The sequence below is a fragment of the Felis catus genome, chromosome A1 (assembly GCF_018350175.1).
Source record: "Felis catus isolate Fca126 chromosome A1, F.catus_Fca126_mat1.0, whole genome shotgun sequence".
NCBI lineage: Eukaryota > Metazoa > Chordata > Mammalia > Carnivora > Felidae > Felis > Felis catus.
This window is the reverse complement of record NC_058368.1, coordinates 1,498,362-1,518,308: the sequence shown is the minus strand read 5'-3', so window position 1 is coordinate 1,518,308 and position 19,947 is coordinate 1,498,362. Positions and strand designations below refer to the sequence as shown.

At 40.7% G+C, this 19,947-nt stretch overlaps 1 protein-coding gene across 1 annotated transcript in view; it reads left to right on the top strand.

The window, feature by feature from the left end:
- The window catches only part of CRYL1 (crystallin lambda 1), a 127,342-nt gene that overhangs the window by 77,482 nt on the left and 29,913 nt on the right, over positions 1 to 19,947 (top strand). Inside the window, exon 4 of the mRNA XM_003980288.5 lies at positions 17,780 to 17,941. Within this exon, the coding sequence (XP_003980337.3) occupies positions 17,780 to 17,941 (162 nt within the window). The remainder of the gene's footprint in view (positions 1 to 17,779; positions 17,942 to 19,947) is intronic.

The following is a 19,947-nucleotide window of genomic DNA, read 5'->3' as shown; positions in this document are numbered from 1 at the left end:
AGCCCCGCGTTGGGCTCAGTGCTGACAGCTCAGAGCCTGGAGCCTGCTTCAGATTCTGTCTCTGTCTCTCGCTGTCCTTCCCCTGCTTGTGCTCTCTCTCTTTCAAATATAAATAAACATTAAAAAACATTTTAAAGCAGGAAAAGCACCGTTTTCCAAAGTCACTTAGGCCAGCTCCTTTCTTACCTACTCATCTCAGGGCAATCACGTAATTCATTTGTAAAATAGTTGGGTTCATTTGCCATAGCCTGAAATTCATTTTGGACTCCCCCATGCCCTGGATGATTTTTTACAAAACAATTTCATTCAAAAAATTCATTCATTGGGGTGTACAGTGCTGTGGGTTTTGACCCATGTGTAGAGTTTTGTGTCCACTCCACAGCTCCTTCCAGAACAGTTCCATCACCCCAAATGACGTCATTTTATAGTCAAGGCTACAACTAACCTGTTTTCTATCCCTATGATTTCCCTCCCTCTTCTCCGTGCCAAGATTTTGTAAATGAAATCATGTAATCTGTAACCTTTTGGGTTTGGCTTCTGTCCTTTAGCAAAATGGGTTTAAGTTTCAATCGTGTTGTTGTGTTGACCAGCAGACTTCTTTTTGTTGGTGAGGAGTAATCCATTGTAAGGTTGTACAGTGTTGTTTATCTGTTCATCAGTTGAAAGACAGCTGATTTGTTTCCACTTTGGGGTCATTTTTAATGAAGATACTATAAACCTCACATACAGGTTTTTGTATGCACATAAATTTTACTTCTGTTAGGTAAATAGATTGTGCACATGTATAAAATTTATAAGAAACTGCAAACCTGTTTTCCAAAATGACTGTGTAATTTTGCATTCCCACTAGCGCTAAGGAGGGTTCCACATGTTCTGACTGCTTGTCAGCACTTGGTATTGTCTTTTTCCTTTTCCATTCTAATCGAAATGTAGCAGTATGTCATTGTGGCTTTGATTTGCCTTTGCCTAGTCACTGGTGGTGTTGAGGATCATTTCATGTGCTTGTTTTCCATCCATATCTTCACAAAGTATCGATTTAGATCTTTTGCCTATTTTTTAAAAGCTTCGGTTTTCTTATATCAAGATTTGGGAGGTCTTTATATATTCTGGATACAAGTTTTTTTCTCAGAAATATGATTTGCAAATATTTTCTCCTAGGTTGTAATTTATTGCTTCAGTTTGACAGTCCCACAGTGAAAGTTTTTAGTTTCAAAAAAATATTTTAGCGTTTATTTTTGAGAGAGAGAGTGCACACACAAGTTGGGCAGGGGCAGAGAGAGGGAGACACAGAATCTGAAGTAGGCTCCAGGCTCTGAGCTGTCAGCACAGAGCCCGACGTGGGGCTTGAACCCACAAACTGTGAGATCATGACCTGAGCCGAAGTTGGATGCTCAACCGACTGAGCCACCCGGGTGCCCCTGACCTTCTAGAATTTTTGTTAGGATTTTGTTGAGTCAGTAGATCAAATTGAGGTGAAGTAGGAACACTGTTGAGTCTTCTAATTCATGAGTGTGGTATATCACTCCATTTTATCATATCTTCTTTGGGTTATTTTGTCAGCGTTTTATAGTTTTTGTCATACAGATACTTCATGTATTTTGTTAGATTTATGGCTAAGTAATTCTTTTTTGTGTGCTATTGTAAGTGATATTTAATTTTTTAAAAAATTTCAATTCTTTATTGCTACTGTATAAAAACTAATTGTTTTAATGTTGACTTAATTGATCTATATCCTACTATGTTGCTGAGCTCATTTACTAGTTTTAGGAGCTTTTTATAGATTCTTTGGGATCTCCCATGTAAACATTCATGTGTTACTTAGGGACAGTTTCATTTCTTCAATCTCTATGCCTTTTATGTCTTTTTCTTGCCTTGTTACACTGGCTGGGCCTGCCAATGTGATGTGGAATGGTGGCAAGAAGCGGTGAGAAAAGACATTCTTGCCTTCTTGATCTTAAGATCTTACCATTAAGTATGTTGCAACTGTAGGATTTTGTAGTTTCCCTTTTGTATGTTAAAGAAGCTTTCTTCTATTCATAATTTGCTGAGAAGTTTCTTTCTTTTTTTTTTTTTAGTATCAATAATGGATGTTGAATTTTGTCAGATTTTTTTTCTACATCTTCTACATGATCACCTATGTTTTATTTGTTCTGTTTTACTAGTTTGTGTGTGTCTTTCAAATGGTTAGTCCATTTGATCTAAGTATAAGGATTTCTTGGCATTAAGAATTGTTTATAATATTCTTTTACTGTTCTTCTAATGACTGTAGGACCCGTAGTGATGTACCCTCTTTCATCCATGATACTGGAAATTTGTGTATTCTCTCTGTTTTTTCAGTTGGTTAGTCAGCCTTGAAGTTTATCAATTCTATTTTTTTTTCCAAAAAAATACCTAGCTTTGATTACATTGATTTTCTTTATTGTTTTTCTGTTTTCAATTTCATTGATTTCTCCTCCTATTTTTATTATTTCTCTCCTTCTACTTTCTTTGGATTTAATTTGCTCTTATTCTACTGTCTTTTTTTTTTAATGTTTATTTATTCTTGAGACAGAGACAGAGCGTGAACAGGGCAAGGGCCGAGAGAGAGGGAGACACAGAATCTGAAACAGGCTCTGAGCTGTCAGCACAGAGCCCGACGCGGGGCTCGAACCCATGAACTGTGAGATCATGACCTCAGCCAAAGTCAGATGCTTAACCGACTGAGCCACCCAGGCACTCCTCTTATTCTACTGTCTTAAGGTAGAGACTTGGATTAAAGTTTTGAAACCTTTCTTCTTTATAAATGTAACATTTTATGCTATAAATTTTACTCTCAGCTCTGCTTTAGTTGAATCTAATGAATTTCAAATATTGGATTTTCATCTTCAACAAATATGAAATATTTCCTAATTCCTCATGAGAATTCTGCTTCAATGTATGGATTATTTAGAAGTACTTGTTTAATTCCCAAATATCTGGGACATTTCCCATATATTCTTCTGTTATTGATTTCTACTTTACTTCAACTATGGTCAGAGACCATATTTGTATGATTTTTATTCTTTTAAATTTAATATTTGTTTCATGGCCCAAAATATGATCTATCTTGGTGAATACTCCATGTGCATCAGAAAAAAAGTATGTATTCTGCTGTTTTGTAGGTGGATTGGTCTGTAAAAGTCAAGTAGATCAAGTGGATTGATAATATTATTCAGGTCTGCTAAAACCTTATTGATTTTCTGTCTACTTGTTCTGAGAGTGAACTATTGAGGTCTCCAGTAACAATTGTGCATTTGTCTATATTTCCTTTCAGTTTTTACCTCATGTATTTTGTATCTCTGTTCTTAAGTACATAAACATTTGGGATTGTTATATTTTCTTGAAACATTGACCTCTTTATCATTATAAATTGCTTACCTTTATCCCGGATAGTATTTCTTGTTAGATCTGCTTTTCTGGATATTAATAGAGCAAATACCAGTTTCTTTCATTAGTGTTTGCAGGAGATAGGTTTCCTTCTTTTATTTTTAGCCTATCTAAGTATATATATTTAAAGTAGCTTCTGGATATCTTAGAGTTGGGCCTTGCTTTTTAATCCAGTCTGACAGTCTCTGACTTTTAATTGGTGTGTTTAGACCATTCACATGTAATGTGATTGCTAATACAGGTGACTTAAAATATTCTGTTTTCTTTGCTGTTTTCTTCTACTTGCTATTTTTTTATTTTTCCTGTTCTTGTGTTAAGTGAATATTTCTTTGATTCTATTTCATCTCCATTATTGATTTATTACTTATAGTGGCCATAGGGCTTAAGCCTTTAATCAAAGGCTACCTTTTAATATTATTATGTTGCTTCACATTCCTTGTACAATTATTAGCCTACCTTTACTTTTACATGCTCATTTATAGTACATTGCTAGGACTTCCAGGCTTGGAAGTTGCCATTCTATCCTCACAAGTAAAAAGCTGAACAGACTGAAAAATCAACATTCTTCTTGGATCTATAAGAGAAAGGAAAACACAGGGAAAACTGCAGCCCTCAAAATTGGAGAAACAGACAAATATAGGGATTTCGTGGCTTACGAGCAGAGACTCATGAGCAGAAACCACCATGTGAACCATGCTGAAATGGAAAAAACTGTATTTGCCAATTGCTGGTGGCTTAGTGTGGAGAACTCTGAGAGTTAAAAAGTCCGGGGAGACCCGGTCATAGAGAGCCCCCACAATTACATGAGATTTACCTTCAGGAGCTCAACTAGCTTCTTACAGTAAATAGAGGAGAAAAATATCCTGGGACTTATGGAAGGAGGATGGGGAAAGGAATGATTTCAGAATAAGCCAGAGTACTCTGTTCTTAACAATTCCTGCTCTCAGGAAACTTATTAACCAGAGCCTGATCTGCTGGGGTTATCAGAGCCTAATTTTACATCTAAAGATACACATAGATTAACAGTAAATGGATGGAGAAAAATGTACCATGCTAACACTAATCAAAAGAAAGCAGGAGTAGCTATATTAATTTCAGATAGAGCAGATTTCTCAGCAGGGCAAATTGTTAGGGATAGAGAGGGCATAACATAGTGATAAAGGGGTCATTTCTCCAAGAAGATGTGCAATTCTTAATATGTATGTGCCTAACAACAGAGTGTCAAATTATATGAGACAAAAACTGCTAGAACTCCAAGGAGAAATAGATGCACTACTGTAGTTAGAGTCTTGAACACTTGTCTCAGAAATGCACGGATGCAGCAGGCAGACAATCAGTAAGGACATAGTTAAACTCACAACGCCACGATCAACTGGGTATAATTGACATCTGTAGACTGCTTCATCTAACAACAGTAGGATACACATGTTTCTCAAGCTCACGTGGAAAATTCGTCAGGGCAGATCACATGATGGGCCAGAAAACACACTTTAACACAAGTAAAAGAATAGAAACCGTGGAATGTCTGCTGTCATATCACAGTGAAATTAAACGAGAAATCAGTAACAGAAAGATAACTGGAAAATCCCTAAATACATGGAGATTAAACAGTATGTTTCTAAATAACACATTGATCCAGGAAGAAATTTCAAGGGAAATTTTGAAGTATTTTGAACCAGGGTGCCTGGGTGGCTCAGTCAGTTGAGCATCCAACTTAGGCCCAGGTCGTGACCTTGAATTCTGTGAGTTTGAGCTCACGTTAGGCTCATTGTTGTCATCCTGTCAGCACAGAGCCCACTTCAGATCATCTGTCCCTCTCATCTGTCCCTCTCTCTCTGCCCCTCCCCCGCTTATGCGTGGTGCCTCTCTCTCTCTCTCTCTCTCTCTCTCTCTCTCTCTCTCTCTCTCTCTCTCTCAAAATAAATAAAACATTAAAAAAGTATTTTGAACAAAATGAAAATGAAAACACAACTTATTAAAATTTGTGGGGGCCACCTGGGTGGCTTAGTCAGTTTGGCTCAGGCCATGATCTCATTGTAAGTTCAAGCCACACATTGGGTTCTGTGCTGACAGTGTGGAGCCTGCTTGAGATTTTTTCTCACTCTTTCTCTTTCTTCTCTCCCATGCACACTTGCTTGCACTCTCTCTCCCCCTCAAAATAAATAAACTTCTAAAAAAAAATATGTGGTATGCAGTGAAAGCAGTGATCAGAGGGAAATTTATAGCACTGAATGCATGTATTAGAAAAGGAGAAATATCTAAAATCAATAATAAAAGTTTTCACCTTAAGAAACTAGAAGAAATAGATACAATTAAATCCAAAATAAGCAGAAGAAAAGAAATAATAATTAGGGCAGAAATCAATGAAAATGAAAATAGGAAGTCCATAGAGAAAATCAACAAAACCAAAAGCTGTTTCTTTGAAAAGACCAGTAAAATTGATATTCCTCTAGCTGGCTAACTAAGGAAAAACAGAAAGAGGACACAAATTGCTAATATCAGAAATGAAAGAGATCTGTAGATCATATGGACAGTAAAATGGATAATGAAGGAATACCGTGAACAGCTCTATTCCCACAAACCAGAAAACTTAGGTGAAATGGACCAATTACTTGGAAGACAAAAGTCTGCCAAAACTCACACAAGAAGAAATAGATGATCTGAATAAGCCTATGTATGATAAAGAAATAATTGATAATCTTCTTAAAAAGAAACACCAGGCTGAGGTGGTTTCACTGGTGAATTCTACCAACCATTTGGGGAGGAAAGTGTATCAGTTCTTTATAACCTCAGGAGACAGAAGCAGAGGGAGTACTTCCCAACTCATTCTGAGAGGCCAGCATTACCACAATATCAAAACTAGATGAAGACATTACGATAAAAGGGAAGTATAGACCAATACTTCTCATGAACATAGATACAAAAATCTACAATACAAAATCAACAAATCAAATCCAAAAAGGTAGAAAAAGAATTATTTACCATGACCGAGTGGGATTTATCCCACACACTCCAGGCTTATTCAATATTTGAAAATCAATTAATGCATTTCATTACAATGCATTGTAAATTTTTTGGATTTTTTTTTTTTTTTTTTTTTTTTTTTTTTTTGCTTTGGCTATTCAGTTATACTTCAGAGGAATTGAAAACAAGAAAACATTTTTTTATCTTATTTATTCCATTTCCACTGTTCTTCATTTCTTTGTGTGGATCCAGTTTTCTGTCTGGTTTCTTCTTTTCCTTCTGTCTGCAGACTTTTCATAAGACTAGGTCTTATGGGAATGAATTCCCTGAGTTGTTTTCTCAGTTAAATTTTTTTTCCTTCTTTTTTTGAAAGATAATTTTACTGGGTATAGAACTCTAGGTTGACAGGTTTTTTTTCTTTTAGCACCTAAAGATGTTACTCCATTATCTTGTATTCTGCTTGATCTCTCACCAAGTCTTGCAATTTTACCTTTGTTCTTGTGTGTATTATGTAACTTTCTTCTGACTACCTTCAGTATTTTTGTCTTCAGTAAGTTTAGCAATTTGAATATCATATATCTAGATTTGTGGGAGTTTTAGGGTAAGGAGGTTTATTTATCCTGCAGTGTGTTTTCTGAGCTTCTTGGTCATATGACTTAGTGATTTTTATTAGTTTTGGAATAGTCTCAGCCATCATTTCTTTCATATTTTTTCCCTGTCTCTTCTGGGATTCCAGTTACACAAGTGTTCCATCATTTGATATTTTTCCTACAGGCCTTGGATGCTCTGTATGTTCTGAGTGTTTTTGTTCTTTGTTTCTTCATTTTGGATAATTTCCTTTGACTCATCTTTAAGTTCACTGATTCTTTCCTCAGCTGTTTTGAGTCTCCTGATGAACTGGTCAAAGATGTTCTCTGTTACTCTTTCATTTTTTAATATTCTCTTTGGTACTTTTTTTAAATCGTTTCCATCGATCTGCTAAAAATTACCCATGTGATTTCATACTTTCCATTAGAGCTCTTAACATATTAATTGTAGTTACTTTAAATTCACTGTCAGATTGTGACACCGTCTGAATCACTTTGGAGTCCGGTCCTGATGATCACTTTGTCTCTTGGGTGTGTACTTTTTTGTATGCCTCACAATGATTTGTTTTTGAAAGCCAGACGTCTTGGGTAGGAGAGTATTACTGAGGTAAACAGTTTTTACCCCTGGGATTTGGCATGCGTTTTCTTCTGTGAGGCTTTTACAGTGGGGATTTGAGTTAATGTACTTAGGAGTTGGTCGAGGTTTAGGTTTGTAATTGCTGTGGTCATTCTTGGTGCACTACAGTTTCAAATTCTTCCAGTAATACCTTGTGAATAAAACCAAGACTGGTTGGCCAGAAGTTTTTCCCCTCTCAATATCTTCACCTTCAGCTTTCAGTCTTCCTTTGCACGCCCGCAGAGAGGATTTCTTTCCATATTCCCATTCGGTCCCTCTCCCAGAAGTATTCTCCTGTTACTTGTTACCTTACACTTGTCAGCCTGGTGATGGGAGCAGTGAAGGGGCTTTTCTTGTAGTTCAGGTCAGACCTTAGTCTTAGGCAGGCACTGTGTCCCTGGGAGCTTAGGGATGTGGCTTCCGTAGTGCCCTTAGCTCTCTCCCAGCATCTCTGCCTGCTCGTCCCCTAGGGATAAGGGTTTTTATTTCAGTTCCCTCCCCGCAATTATGATGGGTTTTCAGCAATGGTAGGTTTTTGTGCTGTTGTCTCCAGTCACTTAAGTGAATTGAAATGTATTTGTATTCACATATTGAACAAGTCATTTGTCAGATCACAGTTGTTTCCAATGATTTCCCTTAGATTTTTCCTATGGACATTTGAACTTCGAGAACTTTATATCTACTGGTCGTAGTCCTAAGTGGATTGGAAAGTGAATGGGTCTCATCATGCACTAGTAGACTTGTCTGTCAGCTCTCCTTCACAGGAGTAAGCCTATCCATCTGTTCTTAAATCTTTTTGGCATAAATATGGACTTAAATGATTGCTAAAATTTCCAAAAACTGGATTATAAAATCGTTTTGCCACAAAGGAAGGACTTTTTGTTTGTTTGTTTTTATTATTTAGTAAGTAATATTTAGCTGTCCTATCACAGGAGTAACAAGGAATTTTCCTGATTTTGGATTAAACCGTGGGTAGATGTGCAGACTTTATCATCCAGTTAGTTGGTCCTATCTTTGAGCTGGTTTCTTAAAGGTGTTTAACCAGCCAAGAATATTGTCTAAGTTAATGCAATAGTGAGACACAAGAAGCTATATGCTACATTGCTTTGAAGCTATATACAGGGTTAGAATGGCTGTTTTCTTATACCAAAACTGGTAAATATTTTTTTTTTAAACAATCCTTAGTGGGCTAGTTTGAGTGACGTAGAGAGCAGTAAAATGAGAAGAAGAGACTCCCTCTGCTTGGTACTTGCACTGTCCTTGCATGCATTTGGATGAAGAGGAGAATCTTCTTCCTTAAGGGAAGTGGAGAGAGCAGAAAGGGTAAAACTAGCCAGACCAGCAGATCACCTGATGACCAGTAGGGTGACAAAAGCTGCTGACAGCTCGTCCTTATGCACAGTTCTTAAAATAGGGTTCATTCTCTTTTAGTTTAAACTAAAAGGCTATGACTCATGGCTTCAGTCATGGGTTTATTTTGTTGCTGTCTTTTTTTTTTTTTTAATCGGGAAGGATTGCGACTTTGTTAATCTAAATTTTTTTTTGTTAATGTTTATTTCTGAAGGAGAGAGAGAGTGTGAGTGGCGGGGGGGGGGCGGGGCAGAGAGAGAGGGAGACACAGAATCTGAAGCAGGCTTCAGGCTCTGAGCTGTCAGCACAGAGCCCGACGCGGGGCTAGAACCCACAAACCACGAGATCATGACCTGAGCCGAAGTCGGATGCTCAACTGACTGAGCCACCCAGGCGCCCCTCGACTTTGTTAATCTAGAGACTCTGACTAAACACATACCTGTTGGTAGGGTGTGTGTTCTCATTAACTGTTTTACCAAGATGAGTTTTGCATTGATTAGAGTCTTTAATTTGGGGATAGTTTGTGCTTCAAAATCTTCAGTTGGAAGAGAACTTTTCCTTTCTTAGCACATGGGGCTCTGCGCTGACAGCATGGAGCCTGCTTGGGATTCTCTCTCCCCCTCTCTCTCTGCCCCTTCCTCGCTCATACTCTCTCTCAACATAAATAAACATTTAAAAATAAAAGTCTTCATTGTATTTTTCAGTTGTTGAATTTCCATTTGATTCTTTTTATAGTTTCTAGTTATATGCTAAAAATTTTCATGATCTTTTCATTCTTAAACATATTAATAATAGTTATTTCAAAGTTGATGTCTGATAACACCATGCTCTGGATATCCTATGGGTCTATTTCTAAAGTCTGTTTTTTCTCTTGATTTTCAATCAGGTCTTTGGTGCTACCTGTTTCATTTCTGTGTTTGAGTGTGAGACATTGCTTAGAAACAATCAAGGCTCTGGTTATGCTTTTGTCCTTCAGAGAAGCCAGGAGCTCATGCCTTTAATTTAATCATGGCTGAGATGAGTGGAGACATATGAGGACTGGTCACTGTTACTCTAGGGTATAGCCCTTGAGGGTCCCGGCTAGAACCTAGAGCAGTTACCAGGCCCTGAGCTCCAGTTTTCTCTCAACAATCTGCATCTGCCAGAAACCGTGATTAGTGTTTCCGCCCTCTTGTCTGTGCTTTTGAAATAAGCAATTGCCTTGAGAATAAAAGAGGAGCCATATACATAAGGCTGATGTCTCCAAGTTTCCCTACGACCCTATCTCGGCCCTGCTGTTCTTCACTGTTTCAGACAGATTCTTTTTTGTATGTTTTCAGCTTTTTTAGTTGTTCTCAGCAGGGTTGTCCATAACAATCTAGTGTACCATTCCTAAAAGTGGAATGCTCTCTACAAGTAGTTTGTTCTCACAGCTCCTTCTGTGCCCAGTGGTAGGCCCTGGGGTATGGTTGGCAAATAAGACCTTTGGAGATCACATAAAAACATTTTTATGTTCCTTCTGTTGTTACCAATGTTTCCCCCCCACTGATTGTACTTAAGAGCAGTTTGTGGTGGGGCGCCTGGGTGACTCAGATAAGCGTCCGACTTCGGCTCAGGTCATGATCTTGCAGTTTGTGAGTTCGAGCCCCGTGTCGGGCTCTGTGCTGACGGCTCGGAGCCTGGACCCTACTTTGGATTCTGGGTCTCCCCCACTCTCTGTTCCTTCCCCGCTTGAACTTTGACTCTCTCTTTCTCAAAAATAAAGATTTAAAAAATTTTATAAAAAAAAAAAAAAGAGAGCAGTTTGTGGTACTGGATTAGTATTCCTATTTGACCAGTAGTATCTGTAATCCTCAAGTCTGACCAGGTGGGTGTGGCCTTCTGGCTTGGTGCCGTATCGTCATTTTGCTTACTTTTGTTACAGTGCGTATTATCTGCTCTGTTGTAGCTACTTGCATGGATGTCTATTTTTTTTTAGTTTATTTTTTTGAGAGAGACCAAGACAGCGCGAGTGGGGAAGGGACACAGACAGAGGTGGAGAGAAAGAATCCCAAGCAGCCTCAGCGGTGCCGTCAGAGCGGAGCCCGACATGGGGCTAGAACCCATGAAACTGTGAGACCATGACCTGAGCTGAAACCAAGAGTCAGGCGCTCCGCTGGCTGAGCCACCCAGGTGCCCCGTGGGTGTCTGTCTTCCTATCTGCTTCTTAAAACATGTGCTTCTTGAAAAGCAGGGACTATATCTTATTCTGAGTGGGAAAGTTCCTTGCATAAGCTAGTTCCTCGTCAGAAATGTCTTTTAATTCAGATGTTAATGCTAACATTTAGTAACTTGTCAGCCAGTGTTCGACTTCCATCTTCTCAAGGTTCCCTCAATTGATCCACTTTGTGTAGTAGCCTTCTTCAAGATTCCAGAAGACCAGTACACAATACCTATACCAAGAGGAGCTTCTGTGGGATGTGGCATAACGTTAAGGTTTATACTGTAAATTAAGTGGGAGTCATTGCACTAGATACCGGTGACAGAATTTTTTCTACTAAAAAAAATTCTAGAGGGGTGTCTGGGTGGCTCAGTTGGTTGAGCGCCCAACTCTTGATTTCGGCTCAGGTCGTGATCCCAGGCTAAGGGGATCGAGCCCCACATTGGACTCTGCTAAGCGTGGAGCCTGCTTAAGATTCTCTCTCTCTCCTCTCTCGCTTTCACTTGCTCTCGTTCTCCCCGCCCCTCTTCCTCTGCCCCTCTTCCCTGCTTGTGCTCTCTCTCTCAAATTAAAAAAAAAAAAACAACAACGAAAAATTTAAAAAATACTGGAGGTTGTTTTTACCATGGAGTACTATCCGTGGGATTAGCAATGTGACTCGTAGCTGAGTGACGGGCGGGGCCTTAGCAGCAGCAGCATCCGCTTATGCAACGTGCGACACGTCGCAGTAGCTGAGAGTCCATCCATCACATGTGATACTGAAAGGAGACAGAGCCGTTCACCCTCAGGGCTTCATGCTGTTGCAGAAATTGGGGAGGAAGGACCGGGAAACACTGCCCGGACTTTCAACGGAGTATTTTCCTCAGTCAGAAAAAATGCTTAGTAAAAGAGGACAGGGTTTCAGTCCATGGCAGATAGGCGTCTGTTTTGAACGTGTAGGTCCAGAAATGGCCAGGATTGCCACATCGGCTGCCAGAAGGCAGGGAGGTGCCTGATGTTTGTTCCTTCAGCCTTTAGACATTTCCTCTAAAATAGTGTAATGATAATATATGTATTCAGTGAGCTTGGGGAGGCATCGTATGAAATCGACTACTATGTCACAGAAGTTTTCGTTAGTTAATTCATCGATTCAACAAATGTTTCCTGAATACCTGCTATTTGTCACACATTGTTCTTGGAGCTGGGAATACAGCAACAAACTGAAAAAAATTCTTGCTTTTTTGCTTTGAATTCTGTTTTACAGTATTGTTGTTTGTTTAAATGTAGCCATTTCCTTTTCTTTTAATATTTTTCTTTTTTTAATGTTTATTGATTTTTGAGAGAGCACAAGTGGGGGAGGGACAGAAAGAGAAGGGGGGACAGAGGATCCGAAGCAGGCTCCACGCTGACAGCAGAGAGCCCGACATGGGGTTTGAACCCACGAACCATGAGATCGTGACCTGAGCTGAAGTCAGATGCTCAACCAACTGAGCCACGCAGGCTCCCCGATGCTGGGAGTCTTTTTAAAGAACTAATGGTTCTTTATTTGCCTTATATTCTATTTTATTGGTTTCTGCTATGTTCTGGTATCATCTTTTAATTTTTCTTTGGATTTATTGTGTTCTATTTCGGCTTCTTAAATTGGATGCTCGGCTTGTTAATATTTTGGGCTTTCTTTTATTAAAAAAGATTTGAAGGATAAATAAGAACTGTTTTAATTACACCTACAAATTTTGACTTTTTGGTTTATCCTCTGGACAGATGGGGTCAAAATATGGATAGCTGTTGCCTTGATGATGCTGTTCCCGTTGAGAGTACTATAAAATTATTTTATAGTCAAACATATACGTGGTTGCAAATGAAACTAGTTTATGATACTATAAAACCTGAGTTTTCAAAAATGAGAATGTTTTCATAAAACAATGGTTGTCATCCAACAAAATATGTTGAGTGCAATTTGTTGTTTCACTCATTGCAATAACAAAGGGTTTGGGCTGAAAATACATAGTCCAATTATTATTAGCAAAAGCATTGTGTTTAAATGTCTATGTTTCCCCCCTGCCCCCAAACCTCACAAATAGACCTCTCCCTGTCCTCTGCTGCTTTGAGAAGTGCTGCTTTATAAAGAGAGATCACTGGTGGAAATGCATTACATATGTGTCTGACACAGAGGCAAAAAGAAAGTCATGTAAAAAGGTAATACACGTAGTCTTCTCGAATTTGTCACCTGGAATTCAAACACAGTCCTCCCTGGTAACAAATGGTCTCAGTGATTGATGTGATAGCCTTCACATCAACTTACTTGTTTTTTATTTGTCTTAAAAATTCATGCCTATGCCTTGCTTAATCCTTCTCCAGTTTTGTTTCATGCTCTTCCCAGCACTTTGTATTAAAAATCCCAAGTCTTCCTCATGAGAACTATTAGAAATGCACTGTCTGCTAATTGCAGGCTTAAAAAAAATAATTTTAATTGTAATTTTTTCCTGGCAGGCATTCTAACCCAATTCTAAATAAATGATTTCATTAAAGGTCCCAGAAATAACCTTGGAATGAGGGTGGGAATAGACTCATCATCGGGACAGCAAGTGGTGCAGGTGCCATTTCAGCCTCTTCTCCGTCCCCTGTGGTTACCCGTAGAAAGGGCTGCTGTTTAAAGCAAACAACAGAGGTGCCTGGGTGGCTCAGTGGGGAAAGCTTCCGACTTGGGCTCAGGTCATGGTCTCACGGCTCCTGGGTTTGAGCCCCGCGTCGGGCTCTGTGCCGACAGCTCGGATCCTGGAGCCTGCTTCCCGTTCTGTGTCTCCTCTCTCTCTGCCCCCGCCCCCCCCCCCCCCCCCGCTTGCAGTCTGTCTGTCACTCTCTGTCTCTCAAAAATAAACAGATGTAAAGCAAACAATCCAGGTAACCTTAACACCTAATCCCCAGGAAGTAATGTTCCTAAATCTGTGGCCTACACTGGTTTTTACTTTGGAAAGGTCTCTCTAGAGTGGATACAATTTGTTCCAGATTATCGTGGAACTCTGTTTAGGATTTGTAATATGCTTTAAAAATGTTTTTTATTTTTATTTCAAGGAAAAGAACGAGCCTCTGGTTAGGGCTTAGTGCAGTTTATGGCCTGTGGCAATAAAACTTGACAAGATACAATTAGTGCTAACAAATTTTATAATGTGGATCACTTCCATCTTTAGTTTGAGAGAGAATTTCCTTCTGCCATGGTTGAAGTGAGGTTTTAGCTCACCTTTTTCTTGCCATGTCCTTCCCCTACGATTGGCTAAGAGGACTTCTTTGCATGTAAAATATTTTGAGTACTAAAGTCTTCTAATCTAGTTTTGCTTTCTTTCTGGAAGGCACATTGAAGATTGCTTCCAAATGTTTTGCATTAACAAATGTAGATTTTCTAGCAACAGGACGCCTATCTAAAATGCCTGAACTGATTTAAAAAAAAAAAATAATGAAATTTCATTTTCCCCATGAAAATATTTGTTTTGGAAGATGTGTATTGTTGCACAGCGAGTGAGTAAACTTCGGAAGTGAGTTCCTAGGTAGGACTCCCTTTGCCTGGGAATTATCCAGTGCTCTGACTTGCCATGGCCATGTTGCCTTTCTAGAACATTCCTAATGAGTTGAATGCTGTCACAGGTAACTCTAATCACAAAACACCAAAGTCTATACATGATTTGTCCTTTAAAATATAAGTAAGTTAGAGAGAATTAAAAGTTATGCCTATAATACCAACATTCAGTTTCTTGCTTTCAAGAAGACAAGGGAAAAAGGAGTGTTTAAACTTAACCTCACTTTTTAACTATTTGATACTTCCTGAGATGAGTAAACTTCTGATGTACCAGGAAAGGTTGTGATTCTTGGGAAGTTACGCTGTGCTCTCTTTACTTGTCCCCAGAGTTTTGTTTGTTGAAACCTGAGCATAGTGGTTGTGCGAGAATATCATTTATTTATTTTTTTTTTAATTTTTTTTTCAACGTTTATTTATTTTTTTTGGGACACAGAGACAGAGCATGAACGGGGGATGGGCAGAGAGAGAGGGAGACACAGAATCGGAAACAGGCTCCAGGCTCTGAGCCATCAGCCCAGAGTCCGACGTGGGGCTCGAACTCACGGACCGCAAGATCGTGACCTGGCTGAAGTCGGACGCTCAACCGACTGCGCCACCCAGGCGCCCCAAGAGAATATCATTTATTATGTGTTGTGCGTGAGAATATCATTTATTATGTGTTGTGTCTCCCTCCCGCTTCAAAACAAACAAAACACAAACATAATAATCATTGCTTCCAAAATGCTGTCAGAGTTTAATTAAGCAAAGTCAAGCTCATTACTTTGAATAGTGATAGAATGTTTGCTAACACTTCCCATTTTCTCTAGAAAGGACCCCTGAAAAACACCACTGAGTTCAGAAGGCAAGGCTGGATTCTCACCTGGTCCCATTGCTATAGTTTAGAGAGAGTGAGGCCGCGTTGCAGCTGGGTTCTCAGTTGTCTCATTGTTTGGGACTTTTCTCTGCCCTTCCTCCCAGCCCCTTTAGGGCAAAGAGAATGACCGTTGCCTCTCTTAGCTTTGCAGTCAACCACAAGTGACGATTAATCCTGGTTAATAGCGTTTCATACTCTTACTCAGGCAAGGAGTATCGGCTCCCCAGTGAATAGCAAGGAAATGAACTCAAGGCTTGACATGGACAGAGGCAGTATAACCCTGGCCCAGCAAATTGAACACAGTTGCTGCTATCATCATCAACAACAACAAAACTTCAAGCAAATGTGCCGTTAAAACCCCTTACATAATTGTAGCAGGTTTGGGTTTCCTCTGGTTCAAGTTTTCTTGCCTCTTTGATAATCAGACGATCTGAAGAAGGCATAGCATTTCAGGGGCGAATCTGTGTGACAGACTCACAATAAGGCTGTTCACAAGGACTCTTTTATTAGCTTAAACAGTATCTGCATCATTCTTAGTCTCTGGCTTTACTACAAGGCTCCATTTAAACTGAACCCAACTTGCAGACTTAACTGATCCAGGAATCACTCAATACAACCAGCCAGCTACTGTAGCTTTTTTCCCCTTTGTGATAAGGGGATTTAATACAATGGGCTTTACAGTTCTTAAATGACTCCATTTTTTTCCTTGTCTTTGAGATGTGGCGCTTATATGACCTTTTGTTCTTAATAAAAATTTCACATGGTTTGATTATATTTTTTAAAAGTATAAACAAACACAATGTTGACTCCCTACCCTCAGAGTAAAACTTTTTAAACTTTGTAGATGATTACAGAAACGGAATTCGGGTCATAATATTTACACCGCTGATTTCAATATACTATTAGATTTCATGATTAATGATTCAATATTACTAAGTCAAACCTGAAAACCTTTATTTTTGAGGGGTGATTCTCCTATAATTCCCAGTGGCCCTTCAGCATTGCACATTCGCCTTCACGCACCTCTGGTCGCCTGCTGGTGTTTATACCGTTTCTGCTACCACGATGCCGCTACACTAATCAGGGCATCCTCGGTGGGTCCCTGCGTAGTAGCTCGGGGAGGAGGGGAGGACAGGGCTCTGACATCGGGCTGGAGAGAGCCTTGCGGGTGTGTTTGGTAGCCACACTGAGAGTACAGAAGACCTACACCCCGAGTAGTGGGTCGCAGACTTCAGCAGGAACAAAAATCATCAGAATGTTTGATTAAAATGCAGATATCAGGACCCTACCCTCATGAGGGCCTGAGAATTTGCATTTTTAACAAGCACCCAGTTTATTCTGATGCTGATGGTTACCGGACCATACTGAGGCCATGGTCCTATAAATTCTCCAGGGAACCTTGGGAGTTCTTGATGCCTCCCCTGCAGGGCCTATGGCCTCCGGGTAAGCTGGGACCCGTCTTGGGCAGGAGCTACCGCTGTGTGATTTCCCAGAGGAGTCGGTGGCAGGAGGGAAGGGGTGGGCGCAGCCCGAGTGTCCTCTCCCCTTCCGCTTCCATCCGCAGCAGGGCGGTATCCGCCGTGTTCCCAGGAACAGGCCTCACCTGTGGCCCCACACTTGGCTGTTGGAGAATGTCCTCTCACTCCAGCCGGCTCTGTGCACGATTAGGATTTCAGAGTGGTGTTATCTGCGGTACTTAATCCAAATTTGCTCCTCTGTCCTCCTCCCACACCCCGTTAAAGTAATTTTAGATTTGTAGAAACAAAGGTCCTTTTCAAAAGGATTTCCAATTAGAAATGAATTCTCAAGAAGCTCTTCGGGAATTATGGATGTAACGTGTTTGTTCGTTTCACGAAGATAAGATTTTTCCTTGAAGATAAGTTGCTCTGATGGTCAGAACAGGTAGGGAAAATAAGTGGTGATGACTGCTGTGGATGTTTGTAGCGCCTCTCTGGAGGTGCTGTTCTGTGTTCTGTCGTGGAGTCAACCCCCATGTGCTCGGCAGACTTTTTTATCCTGCGAGTTTTCAGGCCTATGCAAAGCTAGAAAGTTCAGCTCCCACATACACGCCACGCCCCCCAGTTTCCGGAGTTTCCGGAGACTTGCCATGTTCTTCAGCGGCTTTTTGGTTTGCTCTTAAAAATTGCTGGTAGTTTTCTAATTGGTTCATTGATTTTTTTTTTTTTTTTTTTTTAGGAATGAATCAGACACGAGCTGCTTTGCTTGAGGCCTGAGTGCAGTATCATCCATAGTAATTTGAATATGTTCTTTTCAGGAATGCGTTCCAGAAAACCTGGAGCTGAAGAAGAAGATTTTTGCTCAGTTAGATCAAATCATCGATGACCAAGTTGTCTTAAGCAGCTCCACCTCTTGCCTCCTGCCTTCCCAGTTGTTTGCTGGCCTCGCACACGTGCAGCAGTGCCTCGTGGCCCATCCTGTGAGTGCCTCTACCCGCCAGCACGGTGGCCTCTCATTCCGGTTTTCCGGGGCGGTACGCCTTGGCTAATCCGCTAGTGTTTTGTAGCTGCTTTATTGAGGTGTAATTCGCATGCCACACAATTAAAGCTGGATAATCTAATGTGATTCAGTGTATTTAGAGAGTTGTGCAATCCCGGCAGTTTTAAAGAGAATTTTATCCAAAAATGTCTTGAATTGTATCTGTGTCCCTGATGCACGATGGGATAGAATCCACACTGTCTCCCTCACCTATGTATCTCACTGTCTAGCTGAAGAGAGAGAGTACTAACCAAATAATCCTACTGTCGGGGAGTCATTTTAAAAATGTGTACACATTTTTAGTAGGATTTTGTAGCCATTTTACTGCGCTGTGTGGTTTCCTCAACACAATTCGGAGTAGGATCAGTTTTACTAAAATGCAAATTCTTGGTCCTGCTCCTGAGATTCTGGTTCGGTAGGTTGACTTTAAGCCTCCTACCCCTTTTTTTTGTTCCCTTGCACCCCTCTGTTGTAATTAACTGGGCAGACTTACACAGCGGGGGGGCATGATGAGGCCTGTTGGACAGTGAGTACAAGTTGGCGTGCGAGCACTCAGTAAGTCTTTTTGAGATTAATGTATTAACGTGAGGAAAGGAGAATCAGGAGAGCCAAGGTTGAGGAACAGCTGTGAGCTCAGTGTGACCTTGGGAAACTGGGGACAGCTTGTTAGGACAGAAAAGCTAACTTAGCTCCGGCCATAATGAATGCGATAGTAGATGACGATGGCCACACCCTCAGCACCAGCAGGCCATCAGAGGTGAAGGCCGGGGAAGGGCTGCATGGAGGAGCCAGGGCCAGGCTGGGCAGGATCTGGGCTGACCAGGGAGGAGAGAGTGTGAGGGTGGGAAAGAAGATAAACAGAGACCCTTGGCCAAGAGCAAGCACGGGGCATGCAGAATTGTGAGGAGGCCAGCCTGACCGGAAAGACACACGCACCTCACGTACTTGGGGAGCAGGAGGAAAGAGCCAGAAGGCTTGGGAATGGTTGGGTTATACAAAATCATGAGCGTTACTCTGAAGACATGGGACTGGTGTAGACACAGGGCAGCCCTGCGATGTGGTGGAAGTGCTGCCTTTGGAGGGTGATCAGAAGGTTCCTTCTATTGAAGATGGCTCAGAGAGGGGGACAGCTACTTCACAGAACTGGGGCAGGATTCCTAGTATGAGCCACCAGGGCCGTGGTGAGGCTGAGGGTCCTAGACTGAGAGCAGGGAAAGTCCTCCCGCTGAGCAAGAGTAGTTTAGAGTGTGGGGGTGGGGAGGCTAAGGGGCTTGCTCAGGGAGGTGAGGAAAAAGGTCGGGTCAGAGATGCCTCCTGGTTCTGCGTGCTGACAGGAGGGACGGCTTGGACCACCATTCACATGACTGTATGGTTCTGGATGTCCGGATATCCTCCTACCGAAGTACAAGGGAAAGTGGAGAGTGGTCGTAAAATATGGAGACTCAGACCCACAGAATATAGAAGAAAGCCAGTCATGTTTAGCTACCACTCAGATATGGGAAATTAGCACCAAGAGGGACCTTAGTTGAAGCATCCAGTTACCAAGTGCCACGAAACATGACATGTCTTTGCTTTTATGACATTTACATGTCCGTAAAAAGGACTCTTAGAAACTGTAAACTGTTTGTTGATTAGATTGTTAATCTTGCCTGGAAACTTCCAACTTCTAACCAGTAATTTTACTTCTAAGTCAGGTGGGAAAAAAAGGAAAAACAGCTAAGTCAGATTGTTTAGAAAATGCCTCCTAAGTCCTTTATCAAGACTTTTACCCATGTCTCTTAATTTTGAACTACCTGACAGATGACACCACACCTCCTTCACTTTCCTGTCACACCTAACAAGTACCTGTGACTAGTAGTTCAGCCACTCACTGTTGAGTAATGATATTTCTCATACCATTTTAGGATTGCTCGCTTTTACTTCTTTAATCAAGGTCAAATAGCATAA